The 20,572-nt window shown below is 46.0% G+C and overlaps 1 protein-coding gene across 3 annotated transcripts in view; it reads left to right on the top strand.

Annotated features, from left to right (window-relative positions):
- Positions 1-93: 93 nt before the first annotated feature.
- EIF4E2 (eukaryotic translation initiation factor 4E family member 2) overlaps positions 94-20,572 on the top strand; it is a 28,275-nt gene continuing 7,796 nt past the window's right edge. The window contains exons 1-7 of one of the 3 annotated variants that reach the window (XM_082465971.1): positions 749-1,030; positions 8,067-8,181; positions 9,115-9,249; positions 13,686-13,790; positions 15,214-15,366; positions 15,467-15,603; positions 17,350-17,615. In XM_082465971.1, coding sequence (XP_082322097.1) covers positions 1,011-1,030; positions 8,067-8,181; positions 9,115-9,249; positions 13,686-13,790; positions 15,214-15,366; positions 15,467-15,603; positions 17,350-17,422 — 738 coding nt within the window. In that variant the 5' untranslated portion in view covers positions 749-1,010 and the 3' untranslated portion in view covers positions 17,423-17,615. Of the gene's footprint in view, positions 1,031-8,066; positions 8,182-9,114; positions 9,250-13,685; positions 13,791-15,213; positions 15,367-15,466; positions 15,604-17,349; positions 17,616-20,572 lie in introns of those variants that run through there. The other 2 variants (XM_082465972.1, XM_082465973.1) reach the window with 2 other exon arrangements.

Consider the following 20,572-nt stretch of genomic DNA (forward strand, 5'->3'; position numbering starts at 1 on the left):
CTTAGGAAATGAGGTCCGGGGTCTTTCAGGGGTGGGGGTGGGGCGGGGAGTAAGGCCATGCTTTGAGAGTGTAAGTGGGGCCTGAGTTTTGTTGGTGACAAGACAACTTGGGCAAGTCATTTGTGCTCCCTGAGCCTGTTTCCTCATCTGTAAATAAGGGCACAGATATCAGTTCCTATCTCCCCTCATCACAGGATCAAAGGTGCGGGTGAAAGTGATAAAAAAATGTTAAAGTGTCACATAAAGACCTGACAATAGGACATTGTTGTGGGGGGAGAGGACCTCCCCCAAGTACAGGGTTGCTGGCTTTGGGGATCAATCACCAGCAGTATTTGGAGCGTCAGGCAATTTGATGACGGTGGGACCATCTCTGGTTCCTGTAAGCCCCTCTACTAGCTTAGTCACCTGGAGTGAGTCTCTCAACCTGACTGCCTCAGAAGGCGGAGATCAGCTCTGTAGCTCCTGGCACAAGTAAGCAAAGGTTAACAATAGCCCCCACTTATGAAGGGTTACTGTGTCTAGCGCCTGAAACTGATTATCTCGTTCAATCCACACGGCAACCTGAAGAGGCGGGTACTACAGTATAGTATGGCCAGTACCAAAGAAGAAAGAGCCTCAGGGAGGTTAAGAGGGAGTCCAGGATCGTGCAGCCCCACTGGGGTTGGAGTCGGGAGTCTTGAATCCAGAGTCTGCGCCGTCAGCTACTCGGAGCTGTCTTTCTCGGAGCCCGCCGCGGGAGGGGGTCAGCACGCGCTCCCCTGGGCAGGGCGGGCGGGCGGCGGGCAAGCACAGGGGGGAGAGCCGAGGCCCGCAGCCCGCGTGGCCCCCGAACCCGAGCAGCTCCGCGCAACCGCCCGACGACTGCGTCCTGGCATACCCGCCCCCTTCCCGGCCAGCGCGCCGACGTTCCGCTGCGCCCCGCGCAACCGGAAGTGGTCGGACCCTAGGCGGAGGGACCTGGCGGAACGGAAGTCACTCCGTGAGGCAGTGGCGACGGCGGCGGCGAGAGGATGAACAACAAGTTCGACGCGTGAGTGGCGCGTGGCCGCCTCCCGGGGCCCCTTCCCCCAACCGTTCCCCGCGTCCGCCCCCGCCGGGACCGCCGGCGGCGCAAACTGCGGCACCGGCCTCCCTTCCTGGTTAGGGCTGCGGGCCGGCCGGGCCTGGGCGGCCGGGGGGGAGGAGGGGGTTGGGGAGGAGGGATGCAGGGGTCTCAGGGACCCCAGGGTCGTACGGACCCAGAGCGAAGTGCGGGGTCCGGGCGGGAGGAGGGGGCCGTGCCGCCTGGAAGGAGATTTTCGGACACCCTGCCGGGCGGGTGCGGGTTGCCAGCGGCGTGGAGGGGCGGAGACCGGAGGTTTGGGTGTTTCCGCAGCCTGGCTGCTCTGCTTCTGAACCCAGCTTTTCTCACACACTCCCTCTGGCCTAGGCAGGTCATCTCTCCTGAGTCTCAGTTTTCTCATTCGCAAGGTGCGGACGGTAACAGAGTCCATGTCGTAGAGTTGCGAAGATGCAATGAGGTAACGTGGCTGCCGCGCTCAGCGCAGTGGCTGCTCAGTTACGGAATTCTCATCTTCCCGAGACTCCTTCCTGCTTCCGTTCTCTTCCCCCTCCTTTTCCCCTCTTCCAACACACACTCCAAGAGCTGCTCAGTTTCTTTCCCAACGGGTATACTTGTTATTGCCTCCTCCTGCAGTTCTGTATGTACCCTATCTGTTGTGTGATTTCTAGTTCCAGCATCAAACAATTGGGAGGTGCAGAAAGGAAATGCAAAATATTTTTGCATATTTCCCTGCAGCGATTGTATCTGGAGGTAGATTATGTTTTGGCTTTCTTCTAGTAGTCCAGTAAATCTGTCTTCTTTTCCGAAGACCTAGATTTCCAGTCTCAGACCCACCAGTTACCAGTTATTTGACATTAAAAAAGTTACCCAATCTCTGAGCCTCTGTTACCCAAACCGCATTAGTGGTTAGTGCTCTGCTGCCGCAGTGATAAGCATCAAATCACATTCGGCAATGCTTAAAGGTACTTTAAGATATAAAAAGTACTACATTTAAGATACAAATGTAAAGTGGAATTACTATTAGTTTAGGTTGTGACTCACTGTTGCCGATGGGAAATTGGAGTTTTTCCAGTACCTTGAGTGCTGGTATGCAAATTCTGAGGTCCTGGATTCCAGCACTCCTGGCAGCTCCTCAGGAATGTTTCCTGGTTGCTGAGAGGGCTCTGCTACTTGAAAAAAGTCTTTGGGAGTTTGCTTCTGCGGTCCACTGCATAGCTGAGCTCATCCCTATACTAATTACCACCTTCTCCTCCCCCGCACAGTCATAAGCCCTGCAACCCCTAGCTTCAGATCTAAGTCCTGCCTCAGTGGAGCTTTCTGCCAACCCTATACCCCTTTCTCCGCCGAAGTGAAGAAATCAAAATTTTATTTTAAGAAGGCATTTCATGGGTAATCTGGCCCAGCCCTACCCAGATCATTTGGAGGTTTGCAGTAAGCTAATTTAAGAGTGGCAGTAATGGCTTCCACAGGCATTTTGCTATTTTTCACATATTATTTCTACTAATTCTAACAACCCTGTAAGGGGGTCATGTTACCTCCTTTTACAGATAAGGAAAATGAGACTCTCTGAGATTAAATAACTTGCCCACAACAACAGGAAGGGCCATGTGGTGAGATTCAAGCCCAGGTTTGTTGTTTAACATTTGTTCAAGCACATCTTGACAAAAATTAACCTGGGTCATTTTTAATTAGTTCTAATTGTTAACTATTCATTATACTGAACATCTGTCTTCTAGCTATGCAGGAAAAAAACAAAGCTGTCTTTCATTCGAAATTAGCAATTGAAGACAGCACTCCAGCCCTTAGTTTTGTTTTTGTTGTCTTTGTTTTTCATGCAAAAAAAGTGTAGTTTTTAGACCACGGCTGCATATTTGGTCTCTGCATTCTTCACCACATGGCTCCTAAGGACATGTTCCAGTTTGCCAGAGTCCTAAAAGTCCAGTGCCTGGAGTTGAGTACTGTAGTCTAATCTGATGGGCTCAGATTAAAGAGGAGCTCTAGTCTCCTTTTCTGTGTGGCCTTCTATGGACCTAAACTAATAGCCGCCACCCCCACCCCCCCATCAAGTCATTAGCTACCATTGCCATTGATCCTATTCATATGTAAAAGCCTAAGATGCTTTCACTGTACTGCAGTCCCTACGGTGTTGAGCTTGGTTTTCAAATCTAGATGGCATATTTGATTTTGTCCCTATTCTTTTTTTCTTAGCCTTGGCCCATTCTTAATTATTGTCTGAACCACTTATTCGACATTCATCCTAGTCTGCCTTGTATTGCTTTGATTTTAGAAATGCATTCATTAAACGTGTTTGCTTTCTGCCACTGCCTGATGCTGGACGTGTAAAGATGAATTAGACCAAGTTCCTACCTGCAGTGAATCGTCTAGTTAGAGTATGAGGACATACCTGGGCAGAAGCTTGGTGAGCTAATTAGGTGCCACTCAGCCTGGACAGCTTCAGATGCTAATTGCCTGCCTAAGTGTATTGAGCACTGATTTTTCTGTCTGGATTGTGTCTTTGCTCACATCCAGCTTCAGGCTGGTAAGAGTAGCCTCTGGAAGACAGGATGCAAATGACTTGCCTTAAGTGTAGGCTCAAAGAGCAGAGTGGTTGCTTAGCTCCACCCTCAAGAAATGACAGCATAAGATGAAGGTCCATTAGGGCTTCCATTTACTATCTTAGAAGGGAGTCGGGAGGTGGGGTCCAGGGATCACAGTAGCATTGTTTCTTCTCTGGCATAATTATTTTCGTTATTTTTCTGTTTCCTAGTGGTTAGCAGCAAAAGCACTAAAAAGAAAGGCATTTATATGCTTCCCTTGGGGCTAGAAAAATGTAAGATGCTGGGGTGACGGTGCCCCTCTTTAACCAAGATTGAATGGAAAGGACCCCAAAGGATATAGTGGGGAGTTGGGAACTGAGAAGAGAGAAACGATGTGAGTCCCTGTGGTATGCCCTAAAGAAGAGAATTAGGAGCTGTCTTGGGCCTAAGCAATTAAAAAAAACTCATGAAATGTTCATAATCAGGAGACAAAAAACTGGCCATGACAGTACAGCTGGGACAAGTACAAACATTTATATGGGGATGTTCAGAAGAGGGAATCCCAACTCATCCTAGAGAGAGATCAGGAAATATTTTCAAAAGAAAGTGGTCCTGGGCTTCCCTGGTGGCTCAGCGGTTAAGAATCCACCTGCCAATGCGGGGGACACAGGTTCGAGCCCTGGTCCCGGAAGGTCCCACATGCCATGGAGCAACTAAGCCCGTGCACCACAACTACTGAGCCTGCGCTCTAGAGCCTGCGAGCCACAACTACTGAGCCCGTGTGCCACAACGACTGAAGCCCGCACACCTAGAGCCCATGCTCTGCAACAAGAGAAGCCACCGCAATGAGAAGCCCACGCACCGCAACGAAGAGTAGCCCCCGCTCGCTGCAACTAGAGAAAGCCTGTGCGCAGCAACGAAGACTGAATGCAGCCAAAATATAAATAAATAAATAAATATTTTTTAAAAAGAGAGAAAGTGGTTCTTAGTCTGAATCCTGAAGGACAAGTTAAGTAGGGGAAGAGGAGCTCTCCGAGCAGAGACCAGGTGATGAACACAACAGAGGGGTGAGGTTGGGGACTGCAAGTAGGTTGACCACTGGAGGGAAAGGAGTTTGTTGTACCATGCTGAGGTCAAACTGTGTGTCAGGTATTCCATAGGTATTCTTAAACACACAGTGTGCTTGTAAATGTTGTGGGACTTGCATGCTAGAGAGGTTCCTCTTGAAAAGGAAACCAGACCATCTCAAGTTTAATGAAGGGGAAGGGGCACTGTAAGCACCATTAGGTCTCCCAGGAGTCCAGGGAGGGTGAACCAAGCGAAAGAGATGGCAGCATCACAGACAAAACCATTCTCCTTTCCACTCTCTGCTCATCTGCGCATTCCCTTTACCCCTACTGACTTTCTGTGCTCTTGCTTGTTGTCTTTATTCCCTCATGGCTTTTCTTGTATGAGACTCATATGACTGCCCTAGTTCCTGAATCCATATGATCTTTCATCTCCTGGATGAAAAGCTGGGGGAGGAATTGGCTCATAATTTTGAGCAAGCCCCTGAGGCATCGCTTATTGGCCAGGCTGGGCCACCCTTTAGTCTGATGCCCTTCACAGTCATGTCTTGGCCAGGGTGGGGTTGGGGACGGTCATGGCACTGTGCACAATCTCGGGAGTATATTCTACAGCTAAGGCTGTGAAGTGGGCATAGCAGGCACCCCAGCACGTGCCTAGCCCATCCATTCTAACATTTGAGCGCTTTTTATGTGGTAGGCACTGGGGATTCATGGGCAAAAAGAAAAACAGTACAAAATACTTTGCAGCATGTTTCTGCATCTGTAAGGTAATACAGGCATACCTCTCATTTTACTGCACTTTGCAGATACTGCCTTTTTTTTTTTTTTTTTAACAAATTGAAGGTTTATTGCAACCCTGTGTAATTAGATGGTGGTTAGCATTTTTTCGCAATAAAGTATTTTTTAATTAAGATACATACTTTTTAAAGACATAATGCTATTGCCCTCTTAATAGACTACAGTACAGTGAAAACATAACTTTTATACGCACTGAGAAACCAAATAAGTTGCGTGACTCAATTTATTGTGATATTTGCTTTATTGCGGTGATGCGGAACCAAACCCACGATATCTCTGAGGTCTTCCTGTATCTGAGTTACAGTTTGACCACTTCTAGTACCTTTCCTGAGAATTGCCAGATTCCATTTGACTGGATAGGGGCGGAAAAGTGATTTCAGAAAAGATCTGTAAGTTAATGGTTCAGCTCTAGACTAAACAGCATTCTTACTGTCTTTGCGAATTCACCTTCCATTTATCTTTTTGTCTGGATCCAGTGAACTTTAGGTTCACTGAAAGCCTTAGTATTGTGTTTTGGGGGGTGGCAAATTATGCTCAGAGACAGATTTTCTTTGCCAGTAGTTTATTTACCACAGATTCAGTGTGGGAATTACAGTGATTTCATAAGCCAATAGCATGCAGATGTCCCTTATTAAGCTGATAAAGAAATAACATACCATACTCCAAACCAATGATAGGTTAATCACACTATTGTTCCAGGCAAGGGAAGATGAAAGGAATAAAGTCCAAATTTAGTTCAGTTGTACCTTTATATGAATTGGTACTGGATGAGATGGCTTTGCCAACCAACAGCTGAAGTCCAGCTGCCAGCTCAAAAATAAAAGTCACTTGTTGCTAGAGCACATTGCTAGGAAACTACAGCACTGGTGTTGATGGGCAGGCTGATCTTTGTGGGGCCGCTACACAGTTTGCCACCACTGCTAAAGGAGTCACCTTGACCACAGCAGGAACGAATGTCCCTTGCCTTCCTGAGACTGCTGTAGGGTTTCACATCACTGCCAACCAGGAGCGAGTGGCTCAAGATCTCCAGAGAGCACGATCAGCGAAGGATAGCTTTGCCCGGACAGAAACGCTTGGATCTTCCTCACACACTCTCAGTATTTATAGTCTAAATGTCCCCTCGCCATAGTTCCTTCTTTGTTTTTATTGATAAGGCCCCGGCGGTGCCACTCAGCAGGTGAGCTGCTAGTGCTTATCAATGACAACAGATGAGGTGACATCCTGACACACTTATTCTTACATCAAAACAACTTTACTTCTTTTTTTTTTTTTTAATTAATTAATTTTTTATTTTTGGCTGTGTTGGGTCTTCGTTTCTGTGCGAAGGCTTTCTCTAGTTGTGGCAAGCGGGGGCCACTCTTCATCGCGGTGCGCGGGCCTCTCACTATCGCGGCCTCTCTTGTTGCGGAGCACAGGCTCCAGACGCGCAGGCTCAGTAGTTGTGGCTCACGGGCCTAGTTGCTCCGCGGCATGTGGGATCTTCCCAGACCAGGGCTCGAACCCGTGTCCCCTGCATTAGCAGGCAGATTCTCAACCACTGCGCCACCAGGGAAGCCCAACTTTACTTCTAAAAACAACTTTTTTTTGGTCTTTGTCATAAGCAGGTGGATTAAAATACCTTCATTTAAGTCATAAATAAGTGGATTTGAAATCATAGCAAACCACTACACAACACTTAGGGTGGTTTCACTGCTCCTGAAAGGGATTTGACTTAAAAGGCAAGAAGACGTTCCTTTCTTTAATTTCTTTTTCTTTTCACTTAACATCAATTGAGCATCTTCTTGTGCTACATGTTAGGGCAGCATCTTGTCCTAGATGCTGAAGATACAAAAATTAATAAGACACTGTTCTAAGGGCCCCCTGTAGTAGGAAAAACAGATGTGGGAGGAGTGGTACCTTAGGCTGAGGGCGTAGTGTTTGCAAATAACACAGATGGGGGAATATAGGTTGCTTGGGGAAGTGGGAGGAGGGAAGGAGGATGCCAGTTGACAGGAGTCAGACTCTAGAGGATCTTATATTTCATTGTACTTTATCCTGCATGGTGGACATCAAAGGGCAAGGGACAGTTGAGAGTTTTAAGCATGGAAGTTAAATGATTAGATTTGCATTTAGAAGGAGCATGCTGGTGGCAATGTAATTGAGATGACAGGGGAAGAAGGCCTAAACTAAAGCAGTGGCAGTGGGGAGGGGTAGGAAAGATGGTTAGAAGAAGTGGCAAGAAAGAAAAGTTTTTTAACTTCATTTGAAATGCCAAAGCAGTTATTTAATCCAGAAATTCTTCTCATTATTGACTATTTTTGGCAAAGAAAACAATCCCTTTCACCATTTACCTCTCGCTTCTTTGTGCAGCCTTTTAGAAAACTAGAATGTGGTGCTTTCTGGAATTCACAAGTTAGCTGATGGGCAGTTTCATTTTTGTTTAATCCTCCTAATTGCCATTCTGCATTCCTTTGCTGTCTCTCATCTCATGTGCACCTCATTGCCTGTATCTTTGAGTGACTTCGGGTTGGTTTCATGGTAGTTCTTTTGACCTGGTGGCTTTGTTAGATAAGCAGGAATCAGCTCAGTCATGGGGTAACGTTGTTTTGCCTTTCCGTTTAGATTGAAAGATGACGACAGTGGGGACCATGATCAGAATGAAGAAAACAGCACACAGAAAGATGGTGAGAAGGAAAAAACGGAACGAGACAAGAGTCAGAGCAGCGGCAAGAGGAAGGTAAGTTTTGTGCTGCATAGATGTGGTTGCCTTTGGACTTGAGACTTGGTTATCTTGGGAAATCTGGAAGATGCAGATGAACTTGATGGCATCCTGTTTTGTAATATCTGATTTTGTTCTCAAAAAAGGTTGTTGAATCACTGGAGTTCATTTTGGGACTTAGAACTTTTCCCTTGCCACATGATCTTGAGATGCTGCCTTGCTTTCCAACATTCTCCTAGCCTGAGGTAGGGGAGATAAACCCTGGAGTTTAACAAGGATGTTAATTGCTTCAGAAGCTGCTGCTCAGTATTTCAAATCCTGCACATCACTTAGAATTTTTGACTGTTTAGTTGGTAATAGTCTGAGCTGATTTATCCCACAATATTGAGTACCTTCCAGATGCAGCCATTTTAGGTGAGACTGTGGATGAAGGAGTTTACACTTAACAGTACCAGTAATACTAGTAGCTGTCCTTTATTGAGTACTTACTATGTGCCAGGCATGGTGCTAAGCACTTTACATCTGTTAATTAATTTGATCCTCTCAGCAGCCCCATGAGGTGGTGGCTGTTATTCTCCCCACTTTGCAGATAAGCAGCTGAGGCACAGACTGGTTAAGCAGCTTGCCCAGTGTCGTTAGCCAGTAAGTGATAGCGTGTCATGGAGGAGGCCGACGTGGCCTGGGAATATGTTGAGATAAGATACAAACGTAAATATCTGTGATAGGAATTAGAAAGTTATGAAAGCATTAAGAACAGAGGGAATGTTACAGGAACTTAGAGTCAGTTAACCGCTAACGTACCGTGTCAGCAGAACCTTGAGCCCACTGCAGGTAATTGAGGATGTATCCTTTTTAAGTGTGGAGGTGGTAAGGGGTGACACTGTAAAATGTTTTCTCAGTCTCAGAGCATGTGAGAAATGCCCAGATTAACACACCTGCTTTAACCCACAGGCCGTCGTCCCTGGGCCAGCGGAGCACCCCCTGCAGTATAACTACACTTTCTGGTACTCGAGGAGAACCCCTGGCCGTCCCACCAGCTCACAGAGCTACGAACAGAACGTCAAACAGATTGGCACCTGCGCCTCCGTGAGTACCGGTGGTTTCAGGTGGTGAGCCTGGGTAGTGCGTTCATGCCTGTGTTTATTTACATCGTTGTGTCGATTTACCCTCCCGGTAACATACTTAGGATTCTGGTTTCCTTAGTTGACTGACCTGAGTCTCTGAAGTCAGATTGGCTCGTTCTTAGATTTCTCATTACACGTCCATAGGTAACATACGTCAGTATCAATAAGTATGTGAATTGTGGAACTGGTCAGAAGGGGACAATACAGAAACACAGGCTTGTTCAAGTAGATACTTATTGAGTCCTTACTGTGCGCAGTGTCACGGGGGATACAGAATTTTATAGTACGTGGTGTCTGTTCTCATGAAGCTTGACAATAAAGTTGAGAATAAAATTAGAGTTTTTGTGTTTAATAATCTCCCATTAGGGTTCTGGATATGTTAGTGATTATGCATAAAGTAGCATCTTTTTTCTGTGTTCAGAAAGAAAAGGAAGTCTATTTTTTGTGGGTACTGTCAGTACAGAGAGCCCACACTCTGTCTTATCTCCCTCACAGGCAGCTAGAGTTGTGCACCCTGAGAAGCTGTCTGCGACTAAAACCAGTCTTGTTCAGTGAAGATTATTATATATTTTGTAGGTGCAGTACAGTCGATCTCTGGGCCGAATCAAATGCAGGATTTGTTATTTTCTTGAAATTATTGAGGTATTTGTCCTGTTTAAAATGCAGACACTGGAAAAGAAAACTATAATAGAAAATAAATTTTACGATAAATTAGTAAAGAGGAGGACACAATAATAGGCACTTTGTGTGATTTCCTTCGATCGTTATGATAGCCCTATGAGGTCAGTGATGTTATCCGTATTTTACAAATGAGAAAAATGAGACTTGGTTAAGTATCTGATCTGAAGTCTGAAGTCTGTGATAATTTACTTGATTAAGTGGAGGAACCAGTATTGAAACTCAAGTTGGGTAGGCTGTAAAAACCACCTTCCAAATCCTATACTCTTTTACTCTTCCATATACCAAAATGCATGCCAGGAGGCTCCAAGTTTTAAAAATGTTTGTTTACTAGAAGAAGCTATATTTATCTGTTTATTATTAATCAGATATGCATATATAACTGATAATCAGATCATCTGATTACTATGCTGAGTTGATATAATTTCAGCCAAAAGCAAAGATCTTGTTTTAGTTGGCCTGTGCTCTCTTACCACCAGTAAATTTAGGCTTTTTTGAATTATTAAAAATAGCTTGTGCACTGGTACATATTTGGTTCAAGAAATGTTGAATGAATTCAAGGCACTAATAGGGTTCTAAAATGAATAGGGCTTCCCTGGTGGTGCAGTGGTTGAGAATCCGCCTGCCAATGCAGGGGACATGGGTTCAAGCCCTGGCCCGGGAAGATCCCACATGCTGTGGAGCGGCTGGGCCCGTGTGCCACAACTGCTGAGCCTGCGCTCTGGAGCCCGCAGGCCACAACTGCTGAGCCCCACGTGCTGCAAGTGCTGAAGCCTGTGTGCCTGGAGCCTGTGCTCCACGAGAGGGGCCACTGCAGTGAGAGGCCTGCGCACCACAAGGAAGAGTGGTCCCCGCTCGCTGCAACTAGAGAAAGCCCGCGCACAGAGCAAAGACCCAACGCAGTCAAAAATAAATAAATAAAATAAATAAATTTAAAATGAATAAAAAACCTTGCCCTTAGGGAAATAAGACGTGCCCAGGAATTTCCAATACAGGGAGGCAGTGGGAAGTGCTGTAAGAAAGGCATGGCTACAGTGCTCTTGGAGTTCAGAGGGAAGGAATTAATTTCAGCTTGGAGAAAGCCTCTTTGGGAGGAGATGGGTTTAAGATTGAATTTAAAGAATTTTAACATGTGATAAGAAGAGGAAGGAATTCTTGGCAGAGAGAACAGTAGAATTAAACTTAAAAATATCCATGTAGTCCTAACATTCCTGAATCCACAGAAATTTTGATTGCTTGCTACACATTACAGGTAAAATGGCAGCCATTATGTTGTGAACAACTGGTTAAGCGCTCAGAGGATCAGAGAAGAAACTGAACTGGGGAGTAAGTTTTCATTCAGGAATTTGTTCAATTATTTTAGCATAATTATAACTATTTCTAGCATTTTTCTTTCCCTCTTAAGAAAGGCATATATGAATTTACCCAGCTCGCTCAAGGAGGGTTTTTGTTTTCTTTTCCTTGGGCGTGTGTGCTGAGTTGAACAGTTTGTCCTCAGCGTCATCTTGGGTTAATACTTCTTTATACTCACCAGTGTCATGTAATTCAAGGCATTGGGAAATGCCTCACAATATTAAATTCCTCACAAAGAAATAATTACATTGTAAAACCAATGATGCCAAAGCAGTATTTCCCATTTGTCCTCAATCCTAGCGTTTGACAACATTTAAAAAGTTGTTGAAGTTAAGGTAACTAAGAAAGCCATGTCTTGAAATGGAAAGAGCATTGGACGTGGGGATCACAAGTGTCATCTGTTCTACTGCTTGGCTTTGTGGGCTAGGGCAAGTTCTGAAACCGTTTCCTCAATTATAATATGAAGAAGGTAGTTGAGATGATTTCTGAGGTCTTTTCTGCACTTCATATTCTGGGTCTAAATGTTTATTTTTTGGTTTCAGTTGGGAGTTCCAAAAATGAAAATTGCCTTAAGAGAAGGAAAAAAGATAAAAGTTTAATACTATTTCTCGATCTGCTTACTATTTCATCTCTCTTATGGTTTGGATATAGGATTCTGGCTATAAGATTATATAGGATGGCTTTAAGATTGGTGGAGACCAAACGGTTAATAAAGCAATGCTCAATTGGAGGATTGGGAGTGGTTGGTGTACTTTGTCCCCACCACCCCCTCAAGTCCTGATTCACAGTGAGCCAAGGTTTCTAGTAGGCATACTTCATTTCTTTGCACTGTGTTAGGGTGGGAAAAGATTATTGCTCATTGTATGCATATGACCACTCACTGTCCCAAATCACTGGGTGTAATTAAGCAAGGCAGTGGCTGAGATGAAACACTGCATTGAAGTCCTACAGATGGCATTCATTCCTAATTTCTTTGTAACCTGAGACATTTCCCATGTTCCTGCTCTCTAGAGGAATGGAAGGCACAGCCATTTCACACAGTCTGAGGTCTGTTTCTCCTCAGTTGCTATCCAGATCTGGGAGTATGACCTGAGTCTCTGTCTGCTTGGTACCCATTTTCAGCTGCGCATTATGGAATCTTGCTTCATGTTTAATTTAGAGCCAGCAGTGTCTTGGCAAATACCAACTGTTTCTTCAGACTGTTTCACATTTTCTCTTTCCTCCTAAAGTGTGCACTTCACTGGCCAGTACTTTGTAGCTATTCTCCATGAATTGCAGAGGAATAGGGAAGTAATCTCTCCTAGCAAATCACTAGTGAGAGAAACAGAAATAGCATGATGAATATAAATAAGCATACATTTTATAGAGAAATATGTCTAATTTTCTAACAGGACTGTGGAGGAGGAGCAAAGAGAAAATTTCTAGCTAAGAAAATGGACTTAAACCCTAAGTGAGAGGCTAAGTCCTGCTTGGTTTTTGGACCGTCCTGGCCTTAGCAAGGGCACCATGGTATGGAGTAGTGCATGTGGTTGATTCTGTCACTTAATGCTCAGTAACTAAACAGAAATAAAATGTATTTCTTTGTAGCTAATGCTATATTTGATGGTAAACATCTTTGATCAAGAAGTGCAGTTATAAATAAGTCATGGGCGTGTAATGTACAGCACAATGACTAGTTAACGCACACAGTTAATAATACTGTATTTTTTTTTTAAGTGATTTGGGTCTAAAGAAATACATTCAGGCTGAGGTTACGTGGCATTTAATCTGTCTCAAGACTTAAGTGGTTTTTTTTTTTTTTTTTAAATTTTTATTTATTTATTTTTGGCTATGTTGGGTCTTCGTTTCCGTGCGAGGGCTTTCTCTAGTTGCGGCGAGCGGGGGCCACTCTTCATCGCGGTGCGTGGGCCTCTCACTATCGCGGCCTCTCTTGTTGCGGAGCAAGACCAGGGCTCGAACCCTTGTCCCCTGCATCGGCAGGCAGACTCCCAACCACTGCGCCACCAGGGAAGCCCTTAAGTGGTTTTTATTGTGTAAAAACAAGGTCCTCTTACACCGTGTGATGATTATCCTGTGACTTCTGCAGGGGTGACCAACTAAGGCTCCTAGCTGAGGCTGGCATTTCTCACCTAAAGAGTTTATTCTTGTATCAACAATATTACATTATTCTTTTATCAAAATATACAGTATGCTTTCCTCTAACATGCCTTCCTTCCCACACAGTCCCCCGAATGAAAACCTAACCTCCAGAAAGTAGAGCCTCTAGCAGAGTGTCTTCCGTGTTTATGCTCTTCTCTTAAGTAAATCTCACATTCATTCAAAGAAGCATAAGAAACATCTTTTCACTCTGCTATCTTCTCTCTGCAGGTGGAGCAGTTCTGGAGGTTTTACAGCCACATGGTACGTCCCGGGGACCTGACAGGCCACAGTGACTTCCATCTCTTCAAAGAAGGAATTAAACCCATGTGGGAGGTGAGAACTGAAAGCCTCAGACTGCTTTTCTGAGCAAGTTTTTTGTTTGTTTGGTTTGGTTTGTTTTTTTTTAAAAGCCATGTCAAAATTAAAAGTATTTTATAGTCTTCTCGGGACTTCGGTGGCAGTCCAGTGGTTAAGACTGTGCGCTTCCGCTGCAGGGGGTGCAGGTTCGATCCCTGGTCGGGCAACGAAGATCCTGCATGCCTTGCGGTGCTGCCAAAAGATAAAAAAAAAATTTTTTTAATTCTAAAAAAGTATTTTAAAGTCTTCTCTGAAAGCTGCGTCACTATTTGGTCCTTTGGAAATGGGACCTCTAGGAAAAGGCTCTGATTCCATTGTTTGTCTGTGTGGATGGTTTTCAAAGATTGTTTTATCACTAAAATGGTATTATAACAACATTAGAGGATTTTTTAAAATTACTCTTCCCATAGAACTGGTTTTGTGTGTGTGTAATATATTACCATAGGGTACTTATGATTAAAGTGAGTAAAAATAAGCTTACGAGCAGCAACTGGAGACCCAGAGCTGAGCTCTATGATCTCTTTGCTGTAACCCATCTTCTCTATTCTGATGCCAGAGTGTTTTTCTAGAAGACAAACGGGATCACACACACATACCCCAGTTAAAAATCTTATGCAGCTCTCCATCACACACATGATCTTGCACCTAATTACCTTTCAGGACTTGTCACCCATCATCTCTAAATCCTCCCTTCACTGTAGCTAGACCTTCCTCTTTGCATCTCTGTCTCACAATCAGAGTTTGCACACTGCCGTGTTCTTCCCAATGCCTGCAGAGCCCTTCACCTGCTTTACCTGGCTAACTCCTGTGTCCCTCAAGACCCGGCTTAAATGTTTTCCTTTTCTTGGGTGTTTCTGTCTTGTTCTTTTTGAACTTCCTATGCATATCTCTGTTACAGCAGTACTTGTCAGACTGTACTGCTGTAATTAATTTTCTTGTCTATCTTCTTCACTAGACTGGATCTAGGTAGAGACTGTGGCTTCATGTCTGTATTTGGGACATGGTGACTCTTGATAAACTTCTGGCGAATGAAGTAAGGAGTGATCTGTGTTTGAAATCTGACATCATTTCATTTTGATGTAGTTCTGAAAAAAGAGGAGGATGATGATGATTATTATCATTTTGGCTATGCCGTGGCTTGCAGGATCTTAGTTCCCCGACCAGGGATCGAACCTGGGGCCCCGGCAGTGAAAGTGCCAAGCCCTAACCACTGCACCACCAGGGAATTCCCAAGAGAGGATTATTTTTAAAGGGTCCGTTTGGCCATTTTTTCCTATAGAGTTGAATAATTGGGAAGCAACAAGACTTCTTAGTGGTCAAGGGATCATTGGCCCTAAAGCAAAAGCAAAAGAGCTGTGAAACCATATTTTAACTTTAAATGCTTTCTCTCTTTCCACAGGATGATGCAAATAAAAATGGTGGCAAGTGGATTATTCGGCTGCGGAAGGGCTTGGCATCCCGTTGCTGGGAGAATCTCATCCTGGCCATGTTGGGGGAACAGTTCATGGTTGGGGAGGAGATCTGTGGGGCTGTGGTCTCTGTCCGGTTTCAGGTAAGCCACCCCACGGGCAGGTCTGCTTTCGCATGTTGCCTTTACTCTTCTCACTGCCTCCGATTTGCTTTGATGATTCTTTCTGTCGTTCCTCCTGTAGGAGGACATTATTTCAATATGGAATAAGACTGCCAGCGACCAAGCCACCACAGCCCGCATCCGGGATACGCTTCGGCGAGTGCTTAACCTACCTCCCAACACCATTATGGAATACAAAACCCACACCGACAGCATCAAGTATGTGTTGTGGGGGCTTGCGGGGGGCGTGTCCCTAAGTTTAGCAAAAGTAGGTCCTTAGTTGGGCCCAGAGGAATGTGGTCGTACGGAGACTGACTTCAGGAGAAGGGACAGACCAGTCTTCCCCTAGTGCTTCTGGCCACTTGTGGCAGTTCTTTGCTGGCGAGGTTCCCTGTCCACCTGCACTGTGGGGTGCTCTGTATGAGAGAGCGCCCTTCTGCAGAATCCCAGTTGCACTGCCTGGGCTGGCTTTATTTACACAGGCTGTCTTGTCTTTCATGCACTAACCACTGTCGTAAAATGAAAGACAAAGTGCTCTTCTTTTTCTTGCTGTTTTTTAAGATAATTTCACTGAACAGTAAGGCCCTCCTCCCTGTCTGCCCCTCACTCCACTTTTGCATGTCTTTTTAACCTGTTAGCTTCAGTCTGTTTTCTTTGTCCTGGGAAATTGTCTTCGTATCAGGAGTGATGGCTCCATTTCCTTGTGTGTAGAGCTGAACTCGTAGAGGAAGCAGAGTAGCGTGTTTGTGGGAGTAGAATCTAAGGGGAGCATGGATGCCAAAGGGGAAATTAGCTTTGCAGTCTACCTAAGACTCGAGGAAGTGGAGCTGGACGTCCACAAATGAGAATCACTGGCTAGGGTTGCTCCTTCAGTGATTGAATGTCATAAATAAATCCAGGTTATTATGAAAACGTTGTGGGGAGTGGCTGTTAGATTTTTCTCACAACTGGAGGGAGAGCGAGCCAACTAGGAGTCAGGACTTGGAGGTTTAGTTCTCTCCTTTGACTCTAATATCAATGTGTGCCTTTGAAAAGTTTCTCTGCCACTCTGCTTCAGTTTCCCCATCGGTAAAATGGGGGATAATAACGCTTTACCCGACAGGGTTGTTTTGAGGCTGATTTAATCTTTGTAATTGAAGGTCCTCAGATGGAGAATGCGCTTACAGGGCCAAGTATTATTGCTCTCATTGTCATCATTAGTAATAATATCACCATCCTGCTTATTAAAAACATTACTAGTAATGAGCCCAGCCATGGTGTTTAGCAGGCAGACCATTTGGGAATCTTTTTCCCCTGAATTTACAGATCATACTGTGGGCGGAACTGGCTTAAATGAGCTAAGCGCCAGTTTTTCATTGGGAATGCTGCCGTAGGAGGTGGTCTGTGTCACATGGCTGGGCGTGGCGCACTGTAGCCACCGACAGTTATTAGCTGGCCGTGACCCTGATTGCTTGCCTCGGCGGTCCCGGGTCAGCCCCGGGTCAGCGCTGTTTTTCTCTAGGCAGATTTTTCCTGTTCTTTGTTCTGTAATACAGGTAGTTTCTGCCCTCCAGCCAGACTCAGTCTAGGCTGGAGAGACCCACACCTACCTTTTCTAGGACTCTTACATTCAAGGTTCCCAAATGCTCCCCACCCCCATCCCCCGCAAAAGCAACCTTTTCGCCTGGATAGGAAAGGGAAAGAGGTATTTTTCAACTCTCCCCTCTCCACTGTTCTCCCTCTCTAATACCCTGAAGCAGTTCTTCCTGACTTTTGTAGAAACACGTACAAGTCCTTAGAGTCTAGGAGAGCCTTTGGGCTTATTGCCTTAGTCTGCTGCTTGCTGCTTTATCCAGAGGTCTGCCTAGTACTCCAGCCCTGCAGCTACAGGGACCAGAAAACCCTCCTTGATACCTAGATGCTACTTTTCCCTCGCGTCTCCCTCTCTTTCTCTCCCAATGTGCCAACATTTTGCACTTCCACTAGAATGCCAGGCAGGCTGGGTCCCCAAAGGCTCCTTTTTCAAAACCTCTGGAAGCCGCGGTTGAATGTGCCATGACCCTCTCCCTCTCTGGATGGCACCATCATTGAAGCTGGCATCATCGGAGTCTCTTGTTCTGTTGGCGTGCTACCTGGAAGACCCTTCTGTCCCGGACAAGAGGAATCGGAAGAGCATTTTATGTTTTAAGAACAGGCTGACGCGCAGCAGCTACGACAGCAGCTGAGATCACTTAATAAATGGTGCTAAACTAGCTTGTCTCATGCTCTTGCTCTTTATGGTGCATCAGAGAAGCGGCCTTTCAGACTGACTGTCACCGTATTCAGGAACGGCACAGACTTCTCCGTGGAGGGCCATCCGGGGAGTGCAGCCTCACTTCCGTAAGCCCGCTGTGTAACGTCACATGGTATTTTGTTCCCGCTCTGCTGAGGTCCGACATGATGAGGTGACATCTAGCTCTCAAAATGAGACCCCATTTTTTTGGTATTTGAATTTTAGTTTCCATCTAGTCATGCTGATGACCAGAACAGAGTGATTTCTGATTTAGAGTTCAGCTTGAAAGTCCATAAGGTTGGAAAGGGGGATCCTTGGCCTTTGCTTTGCTGATTTTGTTTGTCTTACTTCAAAGAAATCTCTTTGCTTGGAGGTAAAGCCCTGCTTCCGTCTGTGTGCGGCTGTACGTATAGAGCTTCTTTGCTTTGTGTTAATGGGGTTTTCTCACTGTGCCAAAGCCGCCCAAGCCACAAGCTCTTATGCCAGCCTTCTCCCTTCTGCTCTCCCCTTAGAGCCAGATCATCTTCCTCTTCGAGCTCGCCCTGCTTGCACGGTCTCAAGGTTCCAGCCCTTCCCTTCCTCCCAGTCCCCAGGGTTGTGCATCAGGACCCGGGGTGGGGAGATGTCTTTGTCCTGCTTGAGTGTGCTCCTCAGGGCGTCTGACCATACATAGCACGTACCAGCCCCTCATGTGCTTTGTGGCTTGGCGTGTGTGTGCTACAGCTTGGCCTTCAGGCCCCTAACCTGCATGTAGAATTTCAGCAAGCCTTACGTTACTTTAGGCTTTCTTAGGAGCTACCACCAAAACCAAAAATGAAACACTTTTGCCCGCACTAGGCCAGGTTGCCTGATCGCGCCTGTGAAGGTGGCTGTGGGCATAACGTGGAGTTTGCCAGGGTGGCTGTGCTCTTCCATTATGGCAGCAGCACCCTGAGCTCTACCATCCTCACTGACCGTCGGGCTCCATGTGGCCTGGGATCCCACAGAACACACACTGGGACTAAAGCGCCCTGGGCTCAGCATCCTGGAGGTGTTCGTTCGTTGCTTTTTTTTCTATTACGTACCCCAAATTGGTTGAAGGACCTAGAAGATGGAGATTTGTTGCTGTATGGAAATGCCTGTTCTCTCTGTTTTCAGCGTTTGTCAAAGAATTACCTTCTATGGCCCTTTCCCTCTTGCCTTCCACTATAATGTTACATGTATTGACCTTAATTTCAGCTAATGTAACTGGTCCAGGGGATGAGCTTGATGTCACCTTCCAAAGAAGAGTTGATCAGAAAGCACCAAACTGACCTTGAGACCCCTGTGATCCTTGCCACATCTGAACAGAAACCGGAACTGTTCTGCTTTGTTCTACTCCTTGTGGCTCTCCCACAGGGGTGGCTCTGTTTGAGCCAAGGAACAGCAGCTGCTTGGGCTTGAGAATTCAAGGGAAATGAGGAAGAAAGAGCCAGCAGTTCTCTCCCACCTACTCTGGAGATTAGGGCTCCTGGAAATGGTGGGGAATTTTTTTAGAGGTGGCTTAGATTTCTCAGTCAAGCGTACTTCCACCTTGCTCTGTTTCAGTCCAGTATCCAGTGTCCTTTTTCAGCTCTCTGGTTTTCCCAGGCTTCCCCTGATCACGCTGCTTGCGGCCTTTCCCTGCTGCGCTCCTGAGAGGCTGACGCTGCTGCGCACAGGGCGTGACGAGCTGCTTTGCTGCAGAGGGGGTACTGCCTGCTGCCTCGTCCCCTTGCTTACTGCCAACAGTTAGCCCCTTCAGGGCGCGCGGGTCCTGCCTCGTCCCCTTGCTTACTGCCAACAGTTAGCCCCTTCAGGGCGCGCGGGTCCTGCCTCGTCCCCTTGCTTACTGCCCACAGTTAGCCCCTTCAGGGCGCGTGGGTCCTGCCTCGTACCCTTGCTTACTGCCAACAGTTAGCCCCTTCAGGGTGCGCAGGTCCTGCCTCGTCCCCTTGCTTACTGCCAACAGTTAGCCCCTTAAGGGCGCGAGGGTCCTGCCTCGTCCCCTTGCTTACTGCCAACAGTTAGCCCCTTAAGGGCACGCGGGTCCCACTGAGAAACGTGAAACTGGTTCAATTGAGTGTTAGCTCAGGGGTGTGGCTCTTTCTAATGAGGCCAATCGTAGCTGAGGTTTTAGAGATTTGGGTCCTTGCAGGCATCAAGTGAGTCACTGTATCTGCCATTTTGAGGACAATCTCATAACAGAGCCAGACTTGCAACCCAGAATCATGAGACCACCAGGATAAGACTTGGGGCCCAGAGCCATATAGAGCAGCAGTGCCTTTTGTGAGGAAATTCCTCTTTGGAATAGTCTCTTGAGTCCCTTCATGCCTCTGGCCTGGAATGGGAGAGGGAAGACAGGGCCAGCTGCACTCAGTGGGCCACAGTGTTGGGAAGACTGACCAGGCCCCTCTGCAGAGAGAGCTGAGGGTAGGTGACTTCTCTTTATTCATTTATTCTAGAGGAGAAATGGGTCGAATCATGGGGACTTCACCACGTCTAGATACCATTGTATTTAAACATTGAACTTCGTAGGCAAGAACCAACCATCCCTTCTCTTGCCATGGCTAAATCATAGCCAGGTGGCACTGGGTCATACCAGCATAATTGCTGGGCTTTGCATTTGTGAAATGTTTCCCCATGCTGATGTTCAAGGTAAAGCCCAGACTAGCAGGAGGCCAAGTTCGTCCGTGAGTATGAGGGCCAGCTGAGTGCAAGGCTGTGAACTGAGGTATGGGCCAGAGTAGGGGCAAGTACAGAGTTACACAGAAATGCGATCTCTGCTCTCAGAATTTGCTTTCTGGTAAGTGAGCTGGTAAAAAGTGGTCTTTAAAGGACTCATTGTTATCCTGTCATTTGAATCTGTTTAGAATGCCCTGTAGGCTCTATTAATCTCACGGTAATTTAAAAATATATATTTTTTTAAGAAACTCAATT

The sequence above is a fragment of the Balaenoptera physalus genome (assembly GCF_965194825.1).
Source record: "Balaenoptera physalus genome assembly, chromosome: 6".
NCBI lineage: Eukaryota > Metazoa > Chordata > Mammalia > Artiodactyla > Balaenopteridae > Balaenoptera > Balaenoptera physalus.